Here is a 24,659-nt window from a genome sequence, read left to right on the forward strand (position 1 = left end):
AGGGTGCCTGGAGCCTTAGCTCGAGGGTCCAGTTCTAGGCACTGAGGAAGGGGCTTGGGGTCGCGGGTTATGGTGCGGCCGCTGCGTTACCTGGGCGGTGCCTGCGGATGGGCCCGCGGGCTTTTACTCCAGGGCTTCTCAGCCGGCTGCGGGCTTGCACCCGGGAGACCCTGGCCGCAGTGCCAAAGTGCCCGCAGAAACTGCACCGGGTGAGTAGCCTTTGGCCCGCCCCACGCTGTCTGTGCTGCTGCTTTCGGCGAGATCCAGTGTCACCTCTCCTTCCTGTCCCGGGTGGCAGTGAAGTTTGGATCCGGTGGAACTCTGCAAGATTCGTTTGTCGTATCTGTGTGCCAGGAGAAAGAGTCAGAAAGGCAGAAATTAGGTGGAGGTCAAACTCTGCTCTCGTTTTGAATCTAGGTCCCTCCACTTTCCCTTCACCTTGCCTGTGAATAGCATCCTAATCCTCACAGTGGGTCGCTTTGCTGATTAAGTGATCCAGCGCACTCTATACGATCAGACATACCTTTATGCGAAGATCTGAAACCCGTCTTAATTCCTGGCACTATACCAGGCTTCTGGATTAGCTCCTTGAAAGGTTTGAAGGAAAGGATCGTTGAAATCACGGTCTGTCCCGGTTCTCTGTAGAGGGTGAGGGTGGCTACATCCCAACAGCGTTTTAATATTATTTTATCTTCATGTTGGGTTTTATTCTCAGAGCATTGGGAGGCTTTTGACGGATTTGTGGACATTGATTTAAAAAGTTAACTCTAGGGGTGGGAGTGGGTAAAAAAAAAAATGTTGAGAGTGGCAGTACAGCAGATAGGACTCTTGATTGCACGCGGCCGACTTGGGTTCGAACCTCACCATCCCATTTGGGCTCCCGAGCATGGTAGAATCAGGAGTAAGCTCTGAGCACGACCAGGTGTGCCCCCCAAACAAAAACAAACAAAAAGTTGACTCTAGCTGCTGTGTGTGGATTCTAGGAGTAAAAAGTGGAGCTCCTAAAGGTTTTGTCTGTATTTTTACTTTAAAATGATTATAGAGCCATAGGAATTTATAAAAATAGTACTGAGGGGCCAGAGAGATAGTACAGGGTGGTCAAGGCACTTGTCCTGTACATGGCTGCATTGACTGTGATCCTGGTTCAAGTCATCCATGCAGCAGCTCCCTGAGCACTGCCAGGTGTGGCCCCCAAACAAAGCTACAGAGACACTGTATCCCATCATGGACACTTCAGTTTACCCTGATTTTGTATAATGATAGTACACTCTCAAACTGAATATTGACATGCTATAATCCACAGGCCTTGTCCGGATTTCATTAGTTTTATATGACACTCGTGTGTGTTTCTTACGTTGTTAACATTCTTATTGTTAACAGGGCCCAGAGAGATGATATAGGGGTAGGGCACTTGGCCTTGTATGCAACCAAATTGAGTTTGATTTCTGACATCCCATCTGGCCTTCCAAGCACTATTTGGAGTGATAACAGTACAGAGCCAGGAGTTAGCCCTGAGTACCACAGCCCCCCTCCCCCCCAAAAAAACACAAAAAAGTAGCCACCGCAATTGAGATACAAACGTTTTACCAACACAGAGATCCCTTTATGTTACCACCTCCCAGCTTTGTAACAAACTACAATATTTTCCAGCTCTATAATTATGTCATTTTGAAAATCTTGTGTAAGAAGAATCATACAGTGTGTGTTTGGGCATTTTGCATTCAGCATCCTTACAATCAGTTCAAGGTGTTGCTTATTATTTTTTTTTCAATCTGGACTTTATTGATCTAATAAAATTACATTAAGAATTGAAATGAATTATACATTATTGTGCTCATGTTTCCCCCATACAAAGTTCGAGAACCCATCCCTTCACCAGTGCCCATCCTCTACCACCAGTAAACCCAGCATCTCTCCCACCCTCCCCAGTCCCGTCTCCCCCCCCATCCCACACTGCCACTATGGCAGGGTATTCCCTTTTGTTCTCTCTCTCTGATTAGGTGTTGTGGTTTGCAATAAAGGTGTTGAGTGGCCATTGTGTTCAGTCTCTAGTCTACATTCGGCACGCATCGAGGTGTTGCTTATTATTATTATTATTATTATTATTTTGCTTTTTTGGGTCACACCCATCAGTGCACAGGGGTTACTCCTGGCTCTGCACTCAGGAATTACTCCTGGCAGTGCTGGGGGACCATATGGGATGCTGGGAATAGAACCCGGGTCAGCCGCGTGCAAGGCAAACACCCTACCCGCTGTGCTATCGCTCCAGCCCCTCAAGGTGTTGCTTATTATTATTAATTTCTCCTAATTATTGAATAACATTTCATAGTAGGGACATATAAACTTTTCCCAAAAAATCAGTTTCCTGTTTGGTGTTTTTATCAGTAAAGCTGCAGTGAATGTTTTTGTACAGATTTTCATGTGATCATTCATTTCTCTGTGATAAATTCCCGGGAGTACAGTTGCTGAGCCATGTAGTAAGCACGTTTAGTTTTTTTTTGTTGGCTTTTTTGAAAATTACAATTCTCATTTCCAGGGTGGCTATATGATTACATTCTCAACAGCAACTTGTGAGTGATCCAGTTGCTTCTTATTTTACTATTTGGTATAAAGTTTAAAATCTTAGCCATCTGACTGAGGTATACTAATAGTATAATTTTTTTTTTCTCTTTGGGTCACACCTGGCGATGCACAGGGGTTACTCCTGGCTTTGCACTCAGGAATTACTCCTGGCGGTGCTCAGGGGACCATATGAGATGCTGGGAATTGAACCCGGGTCGGCCACGTGCAAGGCAAACACCCTCCCGTGATAGTATAATTTTATTTTGCATGTCCTCAATGATGTAAACCATTGAACAACTTTTTGTTTTCAAATGTGTATCCTTTGTTATTTGTTTGTCTTATGGATCACAGACTCTGATGGTGTAGATTTACGTCTTTTTAAAAAAAATTTTATTTTAATGACTCACCATTCATATGCGTGCTTGCCAGATCTCTTGGTTTGCATTTTGAATTTTGAGCCAGAGGCAGTGATGCTCAGGGGCTACTCCCAGCAGTGCTTGGAGGACCATGATTGAATTGGGGCCTCATGCATATAGTGAATCCATTGAGTTTCTCTCTGGTTCTGTACCTGTTTTCTATGATGAAATGTTTATATATTTTGCCCCAATTTTTCTAAATAAATGATTTGTTTTGAAATTTCTTATACACCGTACTAAAGTAGTGATTTTTAACTGGGATTCAACAGGGTTCATAGCCTCTGGGTCCCTAGGATATTCCAAGGGAATCACAGGTAAAATCAGTAAATGGGGCCCATAGCATGAGACTAGGGGCCAACCAGTTGGATGGTTGCAGAACATGGAGTTACCAAGGCTGGAAATGGGCCACAGCCAGAAAAAAGGTTGAGGAGAAACTATACCAGAATCATATCTGTGGTTTGCAAATAATTTCTCCCATTTGTTAATGATCTTTTCATACTTTTTTTTGTTTGATTTTTGTCCACTCCTAACTGTGCTCTGAGCTCAGGGATCACTTTTAGCAGGGATGAGGGTACTGTATGTGGTGTTGGAGATCAAACCCGAGTTGGCCTGTGCAAGGCAAGCACCTTCCCCTCTGTGTTATCTCTATGGTCTTTAATGTTCTGAACAAGGGTCTTTTGCAGAGCAGAATTTTTAAATTTGATACATTTGCTTTATTTTTTCTGTTTTCTTTTTGGAGGGCTCTGCCCAGCTGTGTTCAGGAGCCTGAGGGCTAGCCCTGGTGGTAATTGGCCCAGCACTTCTGGGCCTGATAGTAAGTGCTCAGACTCAGTAGCCCTGGAGTCATTTAGAGCCATAACTGGTGTGGGGGGGTCTCTGGAGGCCAACAGGAGCACAGTTGATGGTGCTAAGGGCTATCAGGACTAAACTCAAGTGATGCTTCAGGAAACACAGCGTCCTGGGGGTGTGTGTGTGTCAAACTTGAGGCTTTGAAAACTAGGAGTCACACCTCGGGCCATATGCATTGCAAGGCATGTGCTCTACCTTTGAGCTGTTTCACCAGTCCCTATTTTATCAGTCTTTTTCTTTTGTGGATTAAGGGTTTGGTGTCAAGACCTGTTTTCTTCTGAAACTTTTATAATGAGTATTTGATATGAAATGGTAATATTAATATATGGGGGATCACACCTGGCAATGCTCAGAGTTTATTCCTGGCTCTGCACTCACAAATCACTTTTATATGGGATGCTGTGATCAAACCAGGTCAGCTGCATTAGAAGCAAGCACCCTACCCACTGTACTATCTTTCTGGCCCCTATTGTTAATTGTTTAAATTATAATAATTAAAGAGGCCTTTCATCAGTGACACGAAAATATTGTTGTTTAGGGGTTACATCAGAATATAATAACGAGGGGATAAAACAGAAGCAAACTTGGCCATATTTCTATAAAACTAATGTGTTGATTATGTAGTCAGTTCTAAAGATAATCCTTTAACCTTCTCATTGCAAAATTAGAAAGGCCCCACATGTTTGCCTTTTATGTGGAGCCTTTCTAATTTTGCAATGAGAAGGTTAAAGGATTATCTTTAGAACTGACTACATAATAAAAAGCATCATCATCATCATCATCATCATCATCATCATCCCCTTGATCGTCGAATTTCTTGCGCAATTTCAGTAACATCTCCATTCGTCCAAGCCCTGAGATTGTAGAAGCCTCTCACTACTCGTCTTTCCAGTGATGCCATACTGGAGGCTCTTTCAGGATCAGGGGAATGAGACCCAGCTTGTTACTGGTTCTGGCATATTAATACACCATGGGGACCTTGCTAGGCTCTCCCATGTGGGCAGGAAACTCCCAGTAGTTTGCCAGGTTCTCCCAGAGGGAGAAGTAGGAAAAAAAAGAAAAGAAAGAAAGAAAGGCTCCACTTCCTTTGCTGTAGGAATATTTAGCCTCAGGTAGTTTAGGTTTATTGGGTTGTTCCCATTACAGTGCTCCCTTTCCTTTGTGTTTGTTTGTAACTTCTTTCTTTGTGCTCTGTTGACTTGTAAATATTGTTTTTTTCTTCTCCTTAAGTCCTTTGTATAGTTTATTCAGAGCAATGTCCTTTTTGTATGCGCACAGGAAGATAGTAGTAAATGCTATGCTTTTGTTATGTGTGAGTCATTTGACTCTAAGTGATATTTTCCTCCTGGGCATCTGTTCTCCCAACCTAAGCCTCAGCTGCCTTTACTTCCTAGTACCCCCAAAAGCAGGGTCCCAACGAGGGACTGGATGGACCCAGGGCAAGCTGTGAGCTATGTGCTACCCTGGCATCGAGATGGGCCTGGCCATGGTGCCTAATGCTTAACTATAAGTTAAGAGCTTGGTCATGGACAGATGCTGTCATGATCCAAAAAGCAATAACTAGATTTGGACCCTGCTAGGGTTAGGAATGATTAATCTGGCCTGAGCGCTGTAGTCTGAGTCTGTGGCAAGATGTTCCAGGAGAGCTGCTCTGCAAGCCTCAATGTATCTCTTTAACTGTGTCCATACAAAAATAACTAAAGGAAAAAAAAAAAAAACACCTTAAGAGCTATTTTGCCCGTGGGCTGTCAGAAAGAGCTTCATTTATGTTTTTGCTTCCTGACTCTAGGAGCATGGGCCCCGAGGGCAAGGTGGATAGAGATAAGTAGGGATGGAGAGAGCTGCAGTCAAAGTCAGAATCCAGAGAAGAGAGGAAGAGCCCAGGCCTCCAGATGCATCACAGAGAGATGAGCAGGGATAGAGGAATGAGGTGCAAGGAAGGAAGAATGCATGAGATGGGAGCGATGAGAGATGAATAAACGGTAGCTAATCAGCAACCAGCCTGGTCCTGGTTCTTTCTTCGCCTGCCCTTTGCCGACAGCCATCCTGATCTTGTCCATACACAGCAGCTTGAGAGCACCGAACCCAGGTGGTGAGAGAGAGTCACCCGAGAGCCTGCGAACACACATACTTTCTCGGGAGTATTCTTTACAGCTGGCGTCCCTGGAGTGGGCACGAACTACCAACTAAAGGTCAGAATAGCACCCCCACTCTAGAGAGTTGGAGAACAGGATTTTTTGGTGTGCTGGGAGTTAGAATCCTACCAGCAATCCCCCACTAAGATGGGGCAGATTCTGGGCCTTCTCAAGATCTTTCATAGTTTCTTAAGCCAGACTGAACAGGACAAGCCATCTGTGGATTTGATCCAGTATCTCTCCTGCAGAACAGGGGACCCAGAACACTGCATTTCCAGAGACCAGCTCCGGTCCTGCTTTAAAGTAGTTTATGAAATCAACCCATGGTTCCCGGATCAAGGGGCTCTAGAGACCAGGATTTGGAAAAAGGTTAAGAAAAATGTCTATAAGGCATCTAAAGAAGGGACTAAGGTCCCCATGAAATTCTGGCTTACATGGGAGATTGTTAATTCTATTCTCCTGTTTTGGAAAAGTCCAGATGAGGAGGAAGTTCTTAGCCACATGCGTAACATGCTGGAGAATGAGCTCCAGTGTGTTTTTTGCACAGAATACTTCATAGAGGCTGTCACCTTGAACTGTGGCCACAGTTTCTGCTCGTACTGCATCAGTGAATGGATGAAGCGGAAGAGACAATGCCCCGTTTGTCGGAAGAACATCAAATCCAAAACCCATTCCTAAGTTCTGAACAACTGCATTAATACAGTGGTAGAAAATCTGAGCTCAGAGGTGAAAGAACGGCGAATTGCTCTCACCAGGGAGCGAAAAGCAGAGAGATCATCTTGAAGTTCAGGTTCCAGGGGTATTTGGGAGCTTGCCAAGCAGTGGGGGACATGGAATGGTCTGGAAGATTCTCTGTACATGGATTTTGAGTCAGTCTGGGACAGAGCATGAAACTGCCATGCGGGACAGACTGAGGAAAGGAGAGGAGAGGGGAGGAAAGGAGATGAGAGGGGAGGAAAGGAGAGGAGAGGGGAGGAAAGGAGAGGAGAGGGGAGGAAAGGAGAGGAGAGGGGAGGAAAGGAGAGGAGAGGGGAGGAAAGGAGAGGAGAGGGGAGCCAGTGTCAGGGGACCTCCAGCAAAGGCCTCTTGCTCCCTTAACATATCATGAGGTCACATTAAGAAAATTCCTTATACCCCTCTTTTACAGGTTGCAGATTGGGCAACGCCAGCCCTCCATATTTTGAATTAACAATACTTTTACCCTTTCCTTGGAATTCACAGGTTCATGAAGGAAAAAGGAATGAACCCCTTCTCATTTCTCTCTAGGATATCCATTCATATTGGTGTTTCCTTCTCTTTCTACTTACAGGCATGGAGACCAAACCCCAATTGTCAAAGCCTCTGACAACTTTAAAAAAGTGTTTTTTCTCAAACATAAGCTAGGTTGCACATCGATGACCTCTGATGAACCTGATCAGAGAATGCCTGCATTCCCCTGCTGAAGTTCTCCTGCCAGAAGTTGTGATGCTCCTGTTCCAGTGCTCCCCGACTGATCAGTGCTTCCTGAAATTTATCAGACTCCTAATAGCTGCTCCCCTGGGACTCATTGCTGCAACCACTACTGATGCTGTTACAGGAACAACTCTTCAATCTTGATCCAGACACTTCATTTCTTCAGAGTGGGACTAAATCATTGGTGACTCTCATCACCGCTGGCCAATGCAGGACAATTGGACGCTTTACTGCAGGCACTGCTCTGGGTCCAGGGTTGGACTGAAATCTTAGTACAACTAATACTGTATTGTGTTTGGAATTGTTCCTCTATTTCAAATTTTGTGTTTTTGTAAAAAGAAAAGAGGGAGATAGCCTCAGGTAGTTTAGGTATATTGGGTTGTTCCCATTACCGGGCTCCCTTTCCTCTGTGTTTATTTGTAACTTCTTTCTTCGTGCTCTGTTGACTTGTAAATATTTTTTTTTCTCTTCTTAAGTTCTCTATATAGTTTATTCAGAGCAGTCCTTTTTGTATGGGCATAGGAAGACAGTAGTAGTAAATGCTATGCTTTTGTTATGTGGGAGTCATTTGACTCTTAAGTGATATTTTCCTCCTGGGCATCTGTTCTCCCAACCTAAGCCTCAGCTGCCTTTACTTCCTAGCACCCCCAAAAGCAGGGTCCCAACGAGGGACTGGATGGACCCAGGGCAAGCTGTGAGCTATGTGCTACCCTGGCATCGAGATGGGCCTGGCCATGGTGCCTAATGCTTAACTATAAGTTAAGAGCTTGGTCATGGACAGATGCTGTCATGATCCAAAAAGCAATAACTAGATTTGGACCCTGCTAGGGTTAGGAATGGTTAATCTGGCCTGAGCGCTGTAGTCTGAGTCTACATCTGAGGCAAGATGTTCCAGGAGAGCTGCTCTGCAAGCTTAAATCTACCTCTTTTACTGTGTCCATACAAAAATCACTAAAGGAGAAAAACACCTTAAGAGGTGTTTTGCCTGCTGGCTGTCAAGAAGGGCTTCCTTATGTTGTTTTAGCTTTCAGACTAGATGGAGTTTGGGCGGGAGGGCAGGGTGGAGAGAGAAGCTGTGGGGGGTCAGAATCAAGAGAGGAAAGGGAGAGCCCAGGCTGCAGAGCCCAGGCCACAGGACACATCTCGGAGAGATAAGCCGGGAGCTGGGATAGAGGAATGAGGTACAAGGAAGGAAGAATGGGTGAGATGGGAGCGACGAGAGATTGAATAAACGGGAACTAATCAGCAACCAGCCTGGTCCTCCTTCTTCCTTTGCCTGCCCATTGCCTACAGCGGTCCCGATCCTGTCCATACACAGCGGGCGGTGAGAGAGAGCCACCCTGAGAGCCCGAGAACATACAGCTTCCGAGGGAGTATTCTTTACAATTTGTGATTTTTTTTTTTTTTTTTTTTTTAGTGATCATGTAATTAGGAATTTATATGGCTAAGATTGTAGTCTTGGGACCAGGATGATAGTACAAGTAAGGTTTGCAGACAGCTAACCTGGGTTTTATCCCCAGCACCCTATATGCTCAGGGATCACTCCTGATCCCTGCCAGGAGTGATCTCTGAGCGTAGTCCTGACACGTAAGCTCTGAATGTTGCCATGTGTAGCTCCACACCCAAAATATATAAACAGAGTTGTAGTTGTAAGCATATTTCTGGGCCACTTATTTCCCTAAGATTTTATGTTACCACTAGTATCTTAACAGGAAAAAATAGCATACATCTTATATATACACACCCAGTATATATAAGATGTATGCTTATATACACACAGTGTTAATGTGTTGGCTTGTCCACAGAGAATACTGTATTTGACTATAAAAGGATTGATGGTAGGGAAGAGTGTTGTGACTAATCACTCACATGGCCATCCAGGGCAGAGTACTTGTGATGACTTGGAGCAGTTCAGATAACTAGCCATTCAGCCCACTGGGTGTAACCATTTATCCTATTGACAAGCCTTACATAGTAGGTTTTTTTTTTCTTTTTGGGTCACACCCGGCAAGGCTCAGGGGTTACTCCTGGCTATGCACTCAGGAATTACTCCTGGCAGTGCTCGGGGGACCATATGGGATGCTGGGAATCGAACCCAGGTCAGCTGCTTTCAAGGCAAATGCCCTACCCATTGTGCTATCTCTCCAGCCCCTCACATAATAGTTTTTATAGGTTCTTTCTTCATTAAGTCTTAAGCCAGGTAGCTAAAACCTATAAATATTTGAGGCCAGATAGCAAAAGCCTGTAAATATTTGTTTAGCCATTAGAAAATAATAGCTTAATTGTCCATTGTCCGTGAAAACTGTGCCTGTGAGTTTAATGAGGACTGGCTCTAAACATACATTATTTTAATGGTGACTTTCTTTTCAAGTTCCTTTGATGTAGTTGTTATCGGTGGTGGAATTGTGGGACTTGCCTCTGCCAGAACACTCAGCCTGAGACATCCAACACTTTCCATTGGTGTTCTGGAAAAGGAGAAAGACTTGGGTATGTGTCTTACCAGCGTTACTCTTGGGGCTTAACCTGAACACCTGGTCACCTTGCGGTTATACATCCTTCATGTGAAATGTCTGTGCTAGTGGTCTCATGTGGGTTCTCCCCAAAGCAGAGCCTGGAACCAGTATTTGGGAGTAGTCCATTTATTTGAGGGGTTGTCTGGACAGGAATAAGGGGATAAGGAGGGTCAGTAGGGAAGAGCACTTGAAGGGGTTTGTTGGGAGTGAGAAGTGAGTTTTACCCAGCAGAGTTATAACTGAAATCTGAGGTAGGCTGAAGGAATGTGCCACAGACCCAGGGGAGATGGAGCAAATCACCAATGCTCAGACTATAAGTACAAATAATAAAAGAAAGGTAGAGTTTTCAATCATATAGACTCTAATAGCTTCACAAATTATCCCCCTTTTTCACTTTTGTATGAGTCCTGTGCATTCTCTCACCAGTTTGTCTTTTTCTGTAGCTCTTCACCAGACTGGACATAACAGCGGTGTTATACATAGTGGGATTTATTATAAACCCGGCTCTCTTAAAGCTAAGTTATGTGTAGAAGGTGCTGCCCTCATGTATGAGTACTGTAAGCAAAAGGGAATTGCCTACAAGCAGTGTGGCAAGGTATAGTATTTACGGGGGCCTTGGCTTGTTTGTGTAAGTAGCCATTTTTTAGTGATGTTTAATGCTAAATAAAAGAATACTGGGCTTTTCTTTATTTGTCACTGTCACTGTCATCCATTGCTCATTGATTTGCTTGAGGAGGCACCAGTAACATCTCCATTGTGAGACTTGTTACTGTTTTTGGCATATCAAATACGCCATGGGTAGCTTGCCTGGCTTTGCTATGCGGGCAAATACTCTTGGTAGCTTGCCGGGCTCTCTGAGAGGAACAGAGGAATTGAACCTTGGTTGGCTGCATGCAAGGCAAATGCCCTACCTGCTGTGCTATGTGTAATTATATAATTTGCAAAGACTAATATTACAGAATGGTACTGACCTTTCATTTCTCTTCATACCTCTCCCTGCTCTTTTTTTGAAGGGTTGAGCTGGGCCATGCTCTGAGCTCTTTATGGTTCTACTCAGGAGTGACCCATGATGGTGCTTGTAGTAGATTTGAACTAGGGTCAGCAGGATGCAAGACAAGTGCCTTAACCTTTTGTACACAGAACCTTTTGGCCCTAGTTTATTTGTCTTTTAATTCCCTTTATGTATGTATGTTTATGTATATATATATAGTTGTTGTTGTCTGTTTTGTTTTGTTTGTGGAGAGGAGAGAAAATAAACCCAGGGCTTCGTACCTGGAAAGCTAGTATTCTGTTTTTTGATTTGAGTGTGCCTTTGTTTAATATTTTCATTATGAAAGGGTATTAGATTTCTTTTGAATAACTTTTCTGCTTCCATTCACACAATTACAAATTATTCTTTAGTCTCTTAAATTTCATTCAGGAATTTTACATCGATTTTTTTTTCTTTTTGGATCACACTCAGTGATGCACAAGGGTTACTCCTGGCTCATGCACTCAGGAATTTCTCCTGGCAGTGCTCAAGGCACCATATGGGATGCTGGGAATTGAACCTGGGTCGATCGTGTGCAAGGCAAACGCCCTACCCGCTGTGCTATCGCTCCAGCCCCCTGCATCAATATTTTTAAGGACTGTTGGCCTGTGGTTTTATTTTTTATTGATGTATTTGTTTGATTTTTGTATGTCTGCCTTAATACTGGCCTCAGAATTAGTTTTGTTTTATCTTTGAAAGAGCTTATATGGAATTGACATCAGTTCTTTAAATATTTGGTAGCATTTATGAGTAAAACCCTTGGATCTAAGCCTTTCTTCGGGGGAATATTTTAGATTACTGATTAAACATCTTTACTTTGTTTTATTGTAATTATGATTTTTGTTTTTGGATCACACCCAGCAGTACTCAGGACTTATTCCTGGGTCTGCACTCAGGAATAACTCCTTCCAGGGCTCAGGGGACCATATAAGTTGCCTGGGATCAAATCTGGGTCAGCTGCATGCAATGCAAGAGCCCTACCTGCTATACTATCATTCTGTTCCTCTTCATTTAGTTTTAAAATTTGGAATGAATTAGGGGTATTATATGTAAGCACTTACTCTACCACTGAGCACATATCCCCAGCCCTCCCTTTACTTCATAGAGGTTTTTTCAGATTTATTTTTTTCTTTGTAAGTTATAGAAGCTTAATCTTCCTGCGATTTTTTTCATTTCATATAGGTTTAATATTTGATGTATGATTGTTTTATTATTCCCTTCCTTACAAATCTCTATGTAATTTTTTTTTCTTTTTGTGTCACACCCAGCAATGCTCAGGGGTTACTGCTGGCTTTGCACTCAGGAATTACTCCTGGCGGTGCTCAGGGGGACCATATGGGATGCTGGGAATTGAACCCGGGTCGCCCACGTGCAAGGCAAACGCCCTACCAGCTGTATTATCGCTCCAGCCCTCCATGTAATTCTTAAGAGTAAAAGTTTAACATGGAGAAGTGGTCCTAAAAGGTATTTTTTTTGGTTTTACTTTTTTGGGTCACACCCACCAATGTTCAAGGGTCACTCCTGACTCATGCACTTAGGAATTACCCTTGGCGGTGCTTAAGGGACCATATAGGATACTGGGAATTGAACCTGGGTCCACTGTGTGCAAGGCAAACGCCCTACCTGCTATGCTATCACTCCGGCCCCTCCCCCCCTTTTTTTTTTGGTAAAGATTTATGAAGAATTGATGTTAATTCTTTTTTTTTTTTGCTTTTTGGGTCACACCTGGCAGTGCACAGGGGTTACTCTTGGCTCTGCACTCAGGAATTACCCCTGGCGGTGCTCAGGGGACCATATGGGATGCTGGGAATCGAACCTGGGTTGGCGGCGTGCAAGGCAAACGCCCTACCCTCTGTGCTATTGGTCCAGCCCCAAGAATTGATATTAATTCTTAAGTGGAAAAAGTAAGGTAAAAGACTAATTCAATAATTTATTGTATTTTATTAATAACTATCCTGGAAATAGCCGTACTATCTGCATAATTTCAAATACTTTCGCAATTTGCAAACTTTTAAATTTTCTGGTTAGAGTTCTTTAATTCCGTTCCTTTTTTTTTTGGTTTTGATTTTGGGCCACACCCAGCAGTACTCAGGGGTTGCTCCTGCCTCTGTGCATAGGAATTACTCCTGGTACAGCTTAGGGGACTATATGGGAGATGTGGATCAAACCCAGGTCAGCCATGTGTAAGGCAAGCACTCTACTTGTACTATCTTTCTGACCCTCCTCTTCTATTTATAAGCTTAATTTGTTGATATAAATAACACTAATCCCTCAATTTAAAGGTACTTTATTTCATGTGATTCTGTTATAAAATATGATGATGAATTCTCACCTACTTATGAATATGCATCTGTACTTTACTAACCTGGTAGTTGTTTAATTTATCATAAGACAGGAACAACCTCAAGGAGGCACTTTGCCCAGAACTAGGACAACAGTCTCTGTAAAGTTAACTATTTACTTTTTATTCCCCTGCAACAGAATGTATTAGTAGATGCTTTGAAAATGTACTTTTCTCCAGGAAATAAAATGGTTAACTTTCCTGTTAGTGATAGCCCCTTATATTGAACGTGACTGTCTTTCTGATATACTTGTTCACATTTTTCTAGAAAGATGTAGGCTATTTTGGGTTTGGTTGTTTGGGGTTATTTTCCCCCTTTCCAGTTCTGGGGGTCAAACCACAACTCACACATGCAAGGCAAATGCTCTAGGGTGCAAATGCTCAAGGATTGCCAAGGGTGAGTTTGTAAGAGGTCAGACTCATAAAGAATTAGATGAGCTACATCACAAGCATCTGTAGTCCTGTTTAATTGGTGTTTAATGTAAAAATGAATAAACTTGTGCTTCCCTCACTCCTGGGATTTTGAGGGAGTAGTAATGATAGGTTGATTTTGGCCACGATGAATATACGAATTATGAAAACAAATGAAAATTGTGGTTGCTCTTCACTTGGAGGACAGGGAGAGGGGGTTGACCACATACTTTAATGCTGTTTTCTTAAGACAGCTTTTCTTTTTCTGCATTTATGGAGGTAATGTAAAAAGGGAGACAGATACATTAAAAAAAATTAAATTCCATTATAATCCATATGTTTTCCTGTGAATTTGTCTTTCATAGCTGATGGTATGTTCAGCTTTCTCTATATTATCTTTTTTTTTTTTTAAGCTTATAGTTGCTTTTTTTTTCAAGCTTATAGTTGCTGTTGAACAAGAAGAAATTCCCAGACTTCAGGCCCTGTATGAGAGAGGCCTGCAGAATGGTGTCCAGGGTCTGAGTCTGCTCCAGCAAGAAGACATAAGAAAGAAGGAGCCATATTGTAGAGTAAGTGACTCCCTAATTCCAGGAACATTTTCACTGAAGCATTGTTTCATTTTGGACTCAATGCTGTGGCAGGGATTGCCAAGGGTGAGTTTGTAAGAGGTCAGACTCATAAAGAATTAGATAGTCTTGGCATGGAAACAGTGAAGGGGCTGGTATGAGAGGGAGTTAAAACAAATTCTAGACCTAGTTTCTTCTTTCTTCATGAGAAAATGCCAGGTGCAGCCAACATAAGCAAAGGAGATGAGAGGAGGCTGAAACCATGTGGCACTGCTCGTGTGGCCCCAAAAACAAGCAAACAAAATTTTTTAGTTTTTGAATCACATCCAGTGGTGCTTGCTTGTGAGTTGTTTTTGGTGTTTCTCCAGGGATCATGCAGTGACAGAGACCAAACTTGGGTCCCCTGCATACAATAGATGAATTTCAGCCTTTCAGGTGAATAATTTTGAGGAGAGTAGTTATAATAACTAATCCATGTTTTGTTTTACTCCAGGTAAGCCTGAATATGAAGAATGGGTTGTGGTGCATCTTGCTTATTTAAAACATGCTACAGGATAAAGTCTTTTTTGTCTTGTTTTTGAGCCTTACCCAGTGGTACTGAGGGCTTACTCCTGGCTCTGTGCTTAGGGATCCCTCCTGGCAGGCTTGAGGAACTACATAGGGTGCTGGGGAACAAACCTGGGGTCAGCTGACTACAAGGCATACACATTGTTTGCTGACCTATCACTATGATCCCCAAAAGTCTTTCTTATATTAACTAGACAGGAGTAATAAGTTACTCTGGGGACTGGAAAGTAGTAAAGATAATAAAGGGGAAAAGGCAGTAAGGGTCTTGTGTTGCATGCAGCCAACTGTTTCAATCCCTCGTACCACTTATGGTCCTCCAAGCACTTCTAAGGAATGATCCTTGAGCACTGTGCCAGGAGTAAGCCCTGAGCACTGTCAGATGTGGCCTCAAGCCCCCACCCAAATCGTCACTCTGCATAGTAACTTTCTTTAGTGGTCTTCCAGAGGCAGTAAGTCCAACCCCAACTCTACCATCTGTTCCAGTAAATGTTTTTTGTTGTTGTTGTTTTGGGGCCACACCCAGCGGTGCTCAGGGTTTCAGGGTTTCTTCCTGGTTCTGTGCTCAGTGATCACTCTTTTTTTTGGGGTCACACCTGGCAATGCACAGGGGTTACTCCTGGCTCTGCACTCAGGAATTACCCCTGGCTGTGCTCAGGGGACCATATGGGATGATGGGATTTGAGCCCGGGTCGGCCGCGTGCAAGGCAAACAGCCTAACTGCTGTGCTATCTCTCCAGCCCCGTGATCACTCTTTTTTAAAAATTTATTTATTTTATTTTTCAAAATTTTATTAGTGAATCACCATGAGACAAAGTTACAGACTTACAAGTTTTCATGCCTATGTTTCAGTCATACAATGATCGAGTACCCATCCCTCCACCAGTGCTCATTTTCCACCACCAGTGGTCCCAGCATCCCTCCCACCACCTCCACCCTGTCCCCTTCACCCCACCCTGCCTCTGTGGCAGGGCATTCCCATTTGCTTGCTCTCTCTTTTGGGGGCTGGAGTGATAGCACAGCGGGTAGGGCATTTGCCTTGTACGCGGTCAACCCAGGTTCGATTCCCAGCATTCCATATGGTCCTCTGAGCACTGCCAGGGGTGAATCCTGAGTGCAGAGCCAGGAGCAACCCCTGTGCTTGCTGGGTGTGACCCAAAAAGAAAAAAAAATAGTGATCACTCTTGATTGTACTCAAGGGACATTACGGGATGGAACGTGGGTCAGACACCTGCTTACTTGCTGCACCATTTCTATCTATCTTCTGCCTCTACTCCCCTCCTTCACTGTTTAATTGACAATACATAGTAGCTGGACTGTAGGTAACCTGTGTGGAGTGTGACCTTGAGGTCGCTGTCAGACAATGCTCCTCAGAAACTTGGCTTACAAAATGCTCTAGACTTTGTAGGTCATCTTTCTTCTAAAGCTCCTCTACTGCAGTTTCTTGCTTTTCACATCTTAGTCTTTAATTTGAAATCCCTCTCTTTATGTTGTCTTTCATTTTGTGACATCAGTGTTCAGAGAGTGTGTCATTTCGACCTCTGCTGTAAGGACTGTGGTTGAAAACAGAGTTTGTTAGCTGTGTTACATAATACCTCACCGTGAGACCCTGCGGAAGAAGTTTCAGAGGATGACTCTGTTCTGAGAAGTAGAACGCAGTTCTTTTTTTTTTTTTTTTTTAATAAAAATTTTATCTTATTAAATCACCGTGTGGAGGATTACAATGCTTTCAGGCTTAGGTCTCAATTATACAATGCTGAAACAACCATCCCTTCACCAGTGCCCATATAGCACCACCAAAAAAAAAACAAACAACCCACACAGTACACCTCCCATCCCGCCCCTCCACCCCCTACCTTGTAACTGATAAGTTTCATTTTACTCTCTGTTTACTTTGGTTACATTCAATATTTCAACACAAACCTCACTATTGTTGTTAGGAGTACCCCACTAGATTTAGACCTACTGTGAAGACAAATGAGGTCACGCGGCCGCAGTAGCAGCCGTGCAGTTTTGAATTTCTGTACTTTAACACTAAGTCCAGGGAGATTTCTTCCAGATATTGGATCATTGCAGGCTTGAAAACCCAATCTATGCCGAAAGAGGTTTTGCTGGGTCTGGATTCACGCTTCTGCAGCTGCGGAGAGGCCGCACACGTGTGCGGCCCCCGGGGTCACATCTCGGCAGTGGGAGGGGCCGGTGCCTCCCACCTTCCCAAGAGCACCCTCGTGTCCTTTTGCAGCAGTTTTTGTCGTAAATCCCATCTGTGGTCGTCTTAATATGGCGGACACCGCGCCCTTCATCCCCGGAGAGAAAGAGGCGAGAGAGAGAAATACCTTTCCCCTCCTGGGCGGGCACGGGGCCGAGGCTTAGTTCTCAGGCTGGAGACATTCTGCGAGGAGTTGCCCATGCCGAAAGAGGTTTTGCTGGGTCTGGATTCACGCTTCTGCAGCTGCGGAGAGGACGCACATGCGTGCGGCCCCCAGGATCACATCTCGGTGGTGGGAGGGGCTAGAACGCAGTTCTGAGTGCAATACTGCTTTCCTGAGAAAGATAAGATGGAAATGGATATAGAGTAAGTTATTAAACTCATCCTGTGTCCTGATGCTTCACAGATACGTGGATATAGGAAGTGTATGGGAAATCTCTAAAACTACTGCTAAGTTTATCTGTGAGCCTAAAATGGATTTTCTCTTATTAAAAAAATTAAGTCTACTAAAAACAAAACATTAAACTCACTTCCTATCCTTTATCTATCCAGTGTTAAAAAGAGTAAAAACTAATGAGTTCTTCCTGAAAGTATGCCAAATCTGTTACCATTTTATTTTGTAGCTTTATGTGATTTGGGTGATAATTAGTTGTGAAACTAAGATGTCAATATCTTACTGATCAGTTCCTATCAACTCTTAGCTTTTTATTTGAGAATGAAGCAACTTAAAACTTCCTTCAATAAGGTATGTTAATTTTTTTAATTTAAATTTTTAGTTAGGTACCTTAATTCAAAGTGGTATTTATAGTAGAATTCCAGGCTTGAAATGCTAATTTTTATTTTATTTTTATTTTGGGGGTTACACCCAGTGATGCTCAGGGCTTACTCCTGGCTCTGTGCTCAATATGGGATGCCAGAGATTGAACTCAGATCATCCACATTCAAGGAAAGCATCCTACCTGCTGTCCTATCACTCTTGCTCTCGCATGCTAATTTTTAGTGTGTTTCTATTTGTTCGTATTAATGAAAACCTAGATTGGCTCCAAACTTTGGTGCAAAAAAATAAAAATAAAAATTAAAAGATAGTAAGTCCCCAATCACACTATCTCGAGAGTCTCAGAATGTGCTAGATGAGGTTTCGGTACATAGACCAAATTATGTATCTACAGCATCTTTTGTGTCTTACAAATAAACTGGTTTCCCAAAATCACACAGATGCAAAAGAGTCCCAGCCCTTGCATCTGACTGAACTGAAACTTTATGTTGGCGTGTTCAACATTTCTCTTGCACAGTGGGACTGATACTATAACTGCAGCTAAAAAGAAGAATGAAATATGGTCATTAGACTGAGGAAGGCTGTAGTGCAGCAGAAAATACCATAAATATTCTGATAAAACTGATACCTTGTCTCCTGCCAATGGAAGGGAGAATATTTATTTGCATCTGAGAGTGCAGGAAAGCCTTCTCAGAGGTGAAACTCCCCATATGATGAATGGATAGTGTGACAAAAGAGATGTATGCTGCTTTTCTCTGAATCATCAGCAGAAGTGATCCACCTCAGTGAAACCACATCTTAGGATCACTACCTGCCTATATTTTGAGGTGGTAAATAGGAAATATGAGTTGGTTGTTTCGTGAAATTGTCTTGAGTAAGTTCCTTTCTTTGAGATTACCACCACTACCAGGAATGATGACAAAGTTTCCCTGGTTCAGGTTCACTTCTCTTTTTACCAGACCCTGTAAGGAAGAAAAAAATCTATTTTTATTTAAGGTTTTTTGTTTTGTTTTTGGACTGGAGCGATAGCATAGCTGATAGGGCATTTGCCTTGCTTGCAGCCGACCCGGGTTCGAGTCCTCCATCCCTCTCGGAGAGCCTGGCACGCTACCCATGCTGTATTCAATATGCCAAAAATAGTAATAACAAGTCTCACAATGGAGATGTTACTGGTGCAAATATTACTTGAGCAAATCGATGAACAATGGAATGACAGTGACAGTTTTGTTTTCAAGCCACATCCAACAGTGCTCAGGGCTTACTTCCTGCTCTGTGCTCAGGGATCATGCCTAGTGGAGACCATATTTGATGCTGGGGAATCATACCTGGGTTTAGCTGCATGCAAGCCAAGTACCTTAACCCCAGTACTGTCTGTTTGGTCCTTGAAAGAAGTGATATTTATTGGGCAGCTCTAGTGAGCTTTTTGGACCTAATCTCCTTAACAAGACTATGCACAGGGGCTGGAGAGATTGTACAGTGGATGAGATGTTATCTTACGACGTTAAGATGTTAGTCTGTTCCTGCCACCACTTCTCCCCGGAGGCCCCCAGGAGTGATTCCTAAGCACAGAGCCAGGAATAATCCCTGAGCACCACAGTATGTGCCCCAAAACACAAACAAAGAAGATAATATACAGTCAGGGAGATTATTTTGGAAAATTTTTATGCAGTCCGTGTACTTTGACTCTGTCCTGGACAGCCTCTCTCTGGTCGAACTGCCATTTCCTCTGACCTCAGCCGAGTTGATCTGTCTGCCTTTTCTTTCATTACTGTTGCTCAACCACATGCACATCTGTTCATTTGTCCTCCTGCTCACTTTTCCTCCTGACTGATTTCCAACTCTCAACTTTCTGTGACCTGCTGCTTTGGTTCTTTTCCATACAACTGAGGCACCAAGGCCTCAACTTTCACGCTTGCCACTGCTCACCTGGGTGGGGCTTGCCCAGCTTCTGACTGATGGACACATCCAGCTACACCCCAACTGTGTCCTGCATCAGGGTATTCTATTGCTTGGCAGCAGTCACTGAATGCATCGTTCTTCCAGCTGTATTGTGTTTTCTTGGGACACACCAGTAGCTCATGGAGAGTGTCGAAGACAAGAAAGAAAGGAAAAGGAGGGAAGACCTTTAAGGAAAGTTCTAGAGAATGTAAAAAGTATATCTAAAGAAAACTCTTCGAATTTCCTTTAGGTGAAGCCTTAGCAATAGTACAGCAGGTAGAGTACTTGCTTTGTATGAAGTTGACCCAGGTTTGATCCCTGGCACCCTTAAAGTAGCCAGAGCCTGCCAGGAGTGATCCCTGAGTGCAGAGCCAAGAGTAAGTCCTGAGCACAGCCAAGTGCAACTCAAAAACAAGCAAACAAAAAGAAAAATTCATTTATTCAGTAAATAGTTAAGTGCCTGCTATACATCAGCCATTATTATGGACAATAAGCATACAAGATGAGTAAGAAGACTATTTTGTATTACAATAACATGCTATGAAGCGCTTTATTTCTTTTTTAATTTATTTTTTTTAATTGACTCACCATGAGATACACAGTTACTAGGTTGTTCATGATTGGGTTTTAATCATATAATGTTCCAATACCCATCCCTTCACCAGTACACATTTCCTACCATCAGTGTCTCCAGTTTCCCTTCCCACCTGCCCCCATTCCAGCCTGCCTCTATGATAGGCACTTTTCTCTCTCTTTGTCCTCTCTCTCTTTCTCTCTCTCTCAGTCTCTCTCTCACTGGCTCTCTCTCTGCCTCTCTTTCACTCCCCCTCTTTCTCGCTTTCGCTCTCATTCTCTCTTTCCTTCTGGGCATTATGATTTGCAGTGTAGGTACTGAGAGGTTATCATGTGTATCCCTTTACCAGCTTACAGCACTCAGTTCTTCCCCAGAGTGATCATTTCCAACTATCCTTGTTGAAGCACTTTTATGGTATTTTCCCCCCACTCTTTTATAGCATCTTTCTGTTCCTCTTGCTTATCATGCAGTTTTGTGCTAAGTAAGGAAGTTTTTTTGATTAAAATCTTGGCATTATCCTAAGTTTGCTGCCGTGGTTATTGCATTCAAAAATTCTTTATAGGTTAGAGTTGAACTATAGCTATTGATATATGAATTTATGGGTCATTGGGCAATATAAAGTCTGAAATAAAATCTTACATGTCTCACCTGTAGCATAACATGACTGTTTATTGGCAGTTGCTCTTAGATTCTGAAAGCAAGACTATTCAGAAAATGACAGTCTGTCAAATATTGCTTTCAATTCTGTTTTTTTGTTTGTTGTTTTGTTTTGTGGCGCTACACTTGGCAGTGCTTGGGGCTTGCTGCTGGCCGTACACTCAAGGATTACTCCTGGCTGGGGACTGGGGAACCGTATGTAGTTGCCAGGATTTAAGCCCAGTCTGCCTCTTGTAAGGGAAGTACCTATCCACTGTACTGCTGCTCTGACCTCATTGCTTTCAATTTCAAAAATGAGTGTTTTGTGAACACTTAATGGGATGTGACTATTGGGAGAAATTGGTCGTGGATGAGTGGCAAAGTAAAAAACTCATGAAGACCAAATAGCTATTGGGTGTGGTGACAGATCATTGAATCTAAGAATAAGAGCTCTAAAATAATATTACTGGATATGATTTTAAAATGCAACCACAACCATGCTGTGCTGGCTCAACCAGCATTTGCCAGTCAGATTCAGCACTGGACCTTTCATTATCCTCTTGGAAACAGGCCATCTCTTAGGGGCACCTGACCGGGAGAACTTATGTATGTACATACCCAGTAAGAAAACAGAAAATGTTATTTTGAAGAATTTACCAAATTGCACTTAATGAAATTCTACACTTTATTCTTTCTTTAGAATTAAGAGAGACAAATGACATATTCAACATTTATTTCAAAATATTAAGTAAGGGCGGGAGAGGTAGTGCAGTGGGTAAGATGCTCCTGAGCCCTGCCAAGAGTGATCCGTAAGTGTAGCGCATAAAGTAAGTCCTGAGTACTACTGAGTGTTCCCCCAAGCAAAAATTAAATAAATATAAGCTATGGATAATTCATTAGCCGAATTTAGGCATGTCTCAAATGGCAAGGCAAAATAACAACCAAAAAACATTGCACTGTTATTTTCTTACATAAACTTGAACTAGCCACATAAACAGCATAGTTATTTGTATCCTTGAATATAGAGTTTGCAAAAAATCTTATCGGTGCTCTGCAAATGCTGTGGCTGGATGGAACGTCACTGAGTTCTCACTAGGCATGCATGCTGTATGATATTCTATCAGGGCAGTGTTAGTGGAGTTTATTTAAAACATAAGTGATGATATAGAATACAACTCAGATCTGTAACGGAGCCAGATATGGGAAGGGATGAATAAAACAAGAAAACTCATTGTGGCAGCTGAAAGAGTTTGACAGATGCAGTCTTCTAAGAAAGAAAATTGTTTTCTGATTTTTAGGGATTTTCATATTTAACAAATGTTATCTCTTTCATCTTAATACATCATATATATGTATTCAGTATTAACTTCCAATACTTAATGGAGCAAGATTTTACTTCATTTTTTTAAGACTAGGATTTTAGCCAAGATGGGATCATGTATATTATCTCTCAAAATAAACAAACTGTAAGGGGGCAGGGGCTCAAAGCACTAGAGTGCATGCTTTTCATGTGAGTCCTGGGTTTGATTTCTGCCACTGCATGATCCCCTGAGAAGTGAGCCAGGAACACCATCCCAAACATCACCCAGGTGTGTCATCTCCCAACCCCAAAACAAATGGTAAAGGGCTGGGTCGTGGCTTAGTGCTAAAGCACATGGTTTGCATGTGAACGACCTTGGTCCATTCCCTGGTTACCTGCTTCCCCATTAGGAAAGTCGGGCCCTCTCCAAAGGTTTTTTTTTTTTTTTTTTTTTTTTTTGCTTTTTGGGTCACACCCGGCGATGCACAGGGGTTACTCCTGGCTCATGCACTCAGGAATTACCTCTGGCGGTGCTCAGGGGACCATATGGGATGCTGGGATCCGAACCCGGGTCGGCCGCGTGCAAGGCAAATGCCCTACCCGCTGTGCTATCACTCCAGCCCCCAAAGGTTTTTTTTTTTTAACTCTACTCTCTATGATTGTAAGTGTAACTGTCTTATTTTCCTCCCCCATAATGCTGTCCCAGGGCCTAATGGCTATTGACTGCCCATATACTGGTATTGTGGACTATCGTCAGGTGGCTTTGTCATTTGCCCGGGATTTTCAAGAAGCAGGTGGTTCTGTCTTGACCAATTTTGAAGTAAAGGAAATTGAAATGACTAAAGAGAATCCTTCAAGCAGTGAAGATGGTAAGACATCCCTGTGTTTCTTTTGAATACTTGTCTTAACTTAAAAAACAAAACATATACCAACCCTGGCACTGTTTGTGTCTGGCGTGGGGCTGTCAGGTTACCACTAGGAGTGAGGCCAGAGTCAGGGCAGAAATCGGAGGCAGATGTGAAGTGGAGGGATGCGGGAGAGAGCAGACCTGCCTGAAGTGGGATTTCTGGAGGTTCTTGTTGGGACAGCTAGCAGCAGGCACAGGTTGGGCACTTCTGCCTGGTACTAGAAAATCTAAACTGCTGAGACTGTTTATGGAAGAGCAAATCCTTAAATATTTCTTGGAACCTTTCAGATTAGAGTCACAACCCCTTGGGGTATGTGTTTAAATTGCGGGTTTAATCTCACTGATTTTAGAATCAGTCTTTCTAGGAGAAAGGGAGAGAGCAAGACTCAGATTGAACTCCCTCCACCCTTGGTGGCCCCCTCTGTCACCATCCCTACTGTGAAATGACACTTTGGATTTAGTTTTTTTGTTTGTTTGTTTGGGAACTATTAACTTTGTCAATAAATGCTTTACAAGCTCTCTGATTGCTCTTGGAATATTTGGAAGGGAAAAGGAGAAGGGATTGACTTATTCTACTTGACAGGTTTTTAAGATATGGATTATCTGAATTGTTCTTTCAATCCTTTGTTAATTCTTTTTTTTTAGGAGTGAAATACCCAGTTGTTATAAGGAATGCAACGGTAAAGATTCTTTGTGTTTCTTTTATTTTGTTTGGGGCCACATGTGGCAGTGCTCATTACAGTCGCTCAGTTCATAACTGCTCTGTCAGGGCGGCAGTGCTGAGTGTTAACGAGTGTGTTAGGACTTATTACAGGCTTAGTTCTTACATAACTGTGAGAGGGGCGAGGGAAGAAAAGACCCAGAAAGAGTGTTTGTGGTTTTCCAACCAACCTAAGAAACCAAGAACATCCCCCTTCTAACGTCGGACTACAAACAAGAAGCTCATGAAGACATCTGAGGGTGTGTTTGCCTCTGTATCTGCTCTCAGCAGCAAATTTTGGTTCATAAGATCAGTAGTGGGGAAACAGAGCTGGACATGGAGTAGTAATTCTCTTGACAGTGGATATTTTTCAACACATCGTACTAGAATGATATTCAAAGTATAGTAGCAGCTGTTTTTATTTCAGCTCATAGGCATTTTTTTTTTCATTTGCTCAACTTTAACTTAGAGCCATACAGGCAGGGCAATTCTGTCAAGCATAGCTCCCAGCTTAGCCAGCTTAACCAACTTGGCATCCTTTCCTACTGCTATTAATCTAATTTTTGCCTCCTTCCCAGAATAGTTGGCAGTAGGTGGAGACATTTTTGCTTGTCACACTGAAAGAGGGAGACATTGCTGCTGTCATTTAGTGGGTAGAAGCGAGAGATGCTGTTAATATTCTTCAGTAAAGGGGAGAGGCCCCCACATTAATGAGGTATCATGGCCCAAACATATGTTAACATTCTCATCATACATGAGAAAATCTCATAATGGAGAAATG

General features: G+C 42.9%; 1 protein-coding gene across 1 annotated transcript in view; it reads left to right on the forward strand.

The window, feature by feature from the left end:
* L2HGDH (L-2-hydroxyglutarate dehydrogenase) overlaps positions 1-24,659 on the forward strand; it is a 45,447-nt gene continuing 20,788 nt past the window's right edge. Inside the window, exons 1-6 of the mRNA XM_004602007.3 lie at positions 1-209; positions 9,786-9,901; positions 10,371-10,522; positions 14,147-14,278; positions 22,978-23,140; positions 23,824-23,858. Of these exons, the coding sequence (XP_004602064.2) occupies positions 70-209; positions 9,786-9,901; positions 10,371-10,522; positions 14,147-14,278; positions 22,978-23,140; positions 23,824-23,858 (738 nt within the window). The 5' untranslated portion in view covers positions 1-69. The remainder of the gene's footprint in view (positions 210-9,785; positions 9,902-10,370; positions 10,523-14,146; positions 14,279-22,977; positions 23,141-23,823; positions 23,859-24,659) is intronic.

The sequence above is a fragment of the Sorex araneus genome, chromosome 3 (assembly GCF_027595985.1).
Source record: "Sorex araneus isolate mSorAra2 chromosome 3, mSorAra2.pri, whole genome shotgun sequence".
Lineage (NCBI taxonomy): Eukaryota > Metazoa > Chordata > Mammalia > Eulipotyphla > Soricidae > Sorex > Sorex araneus.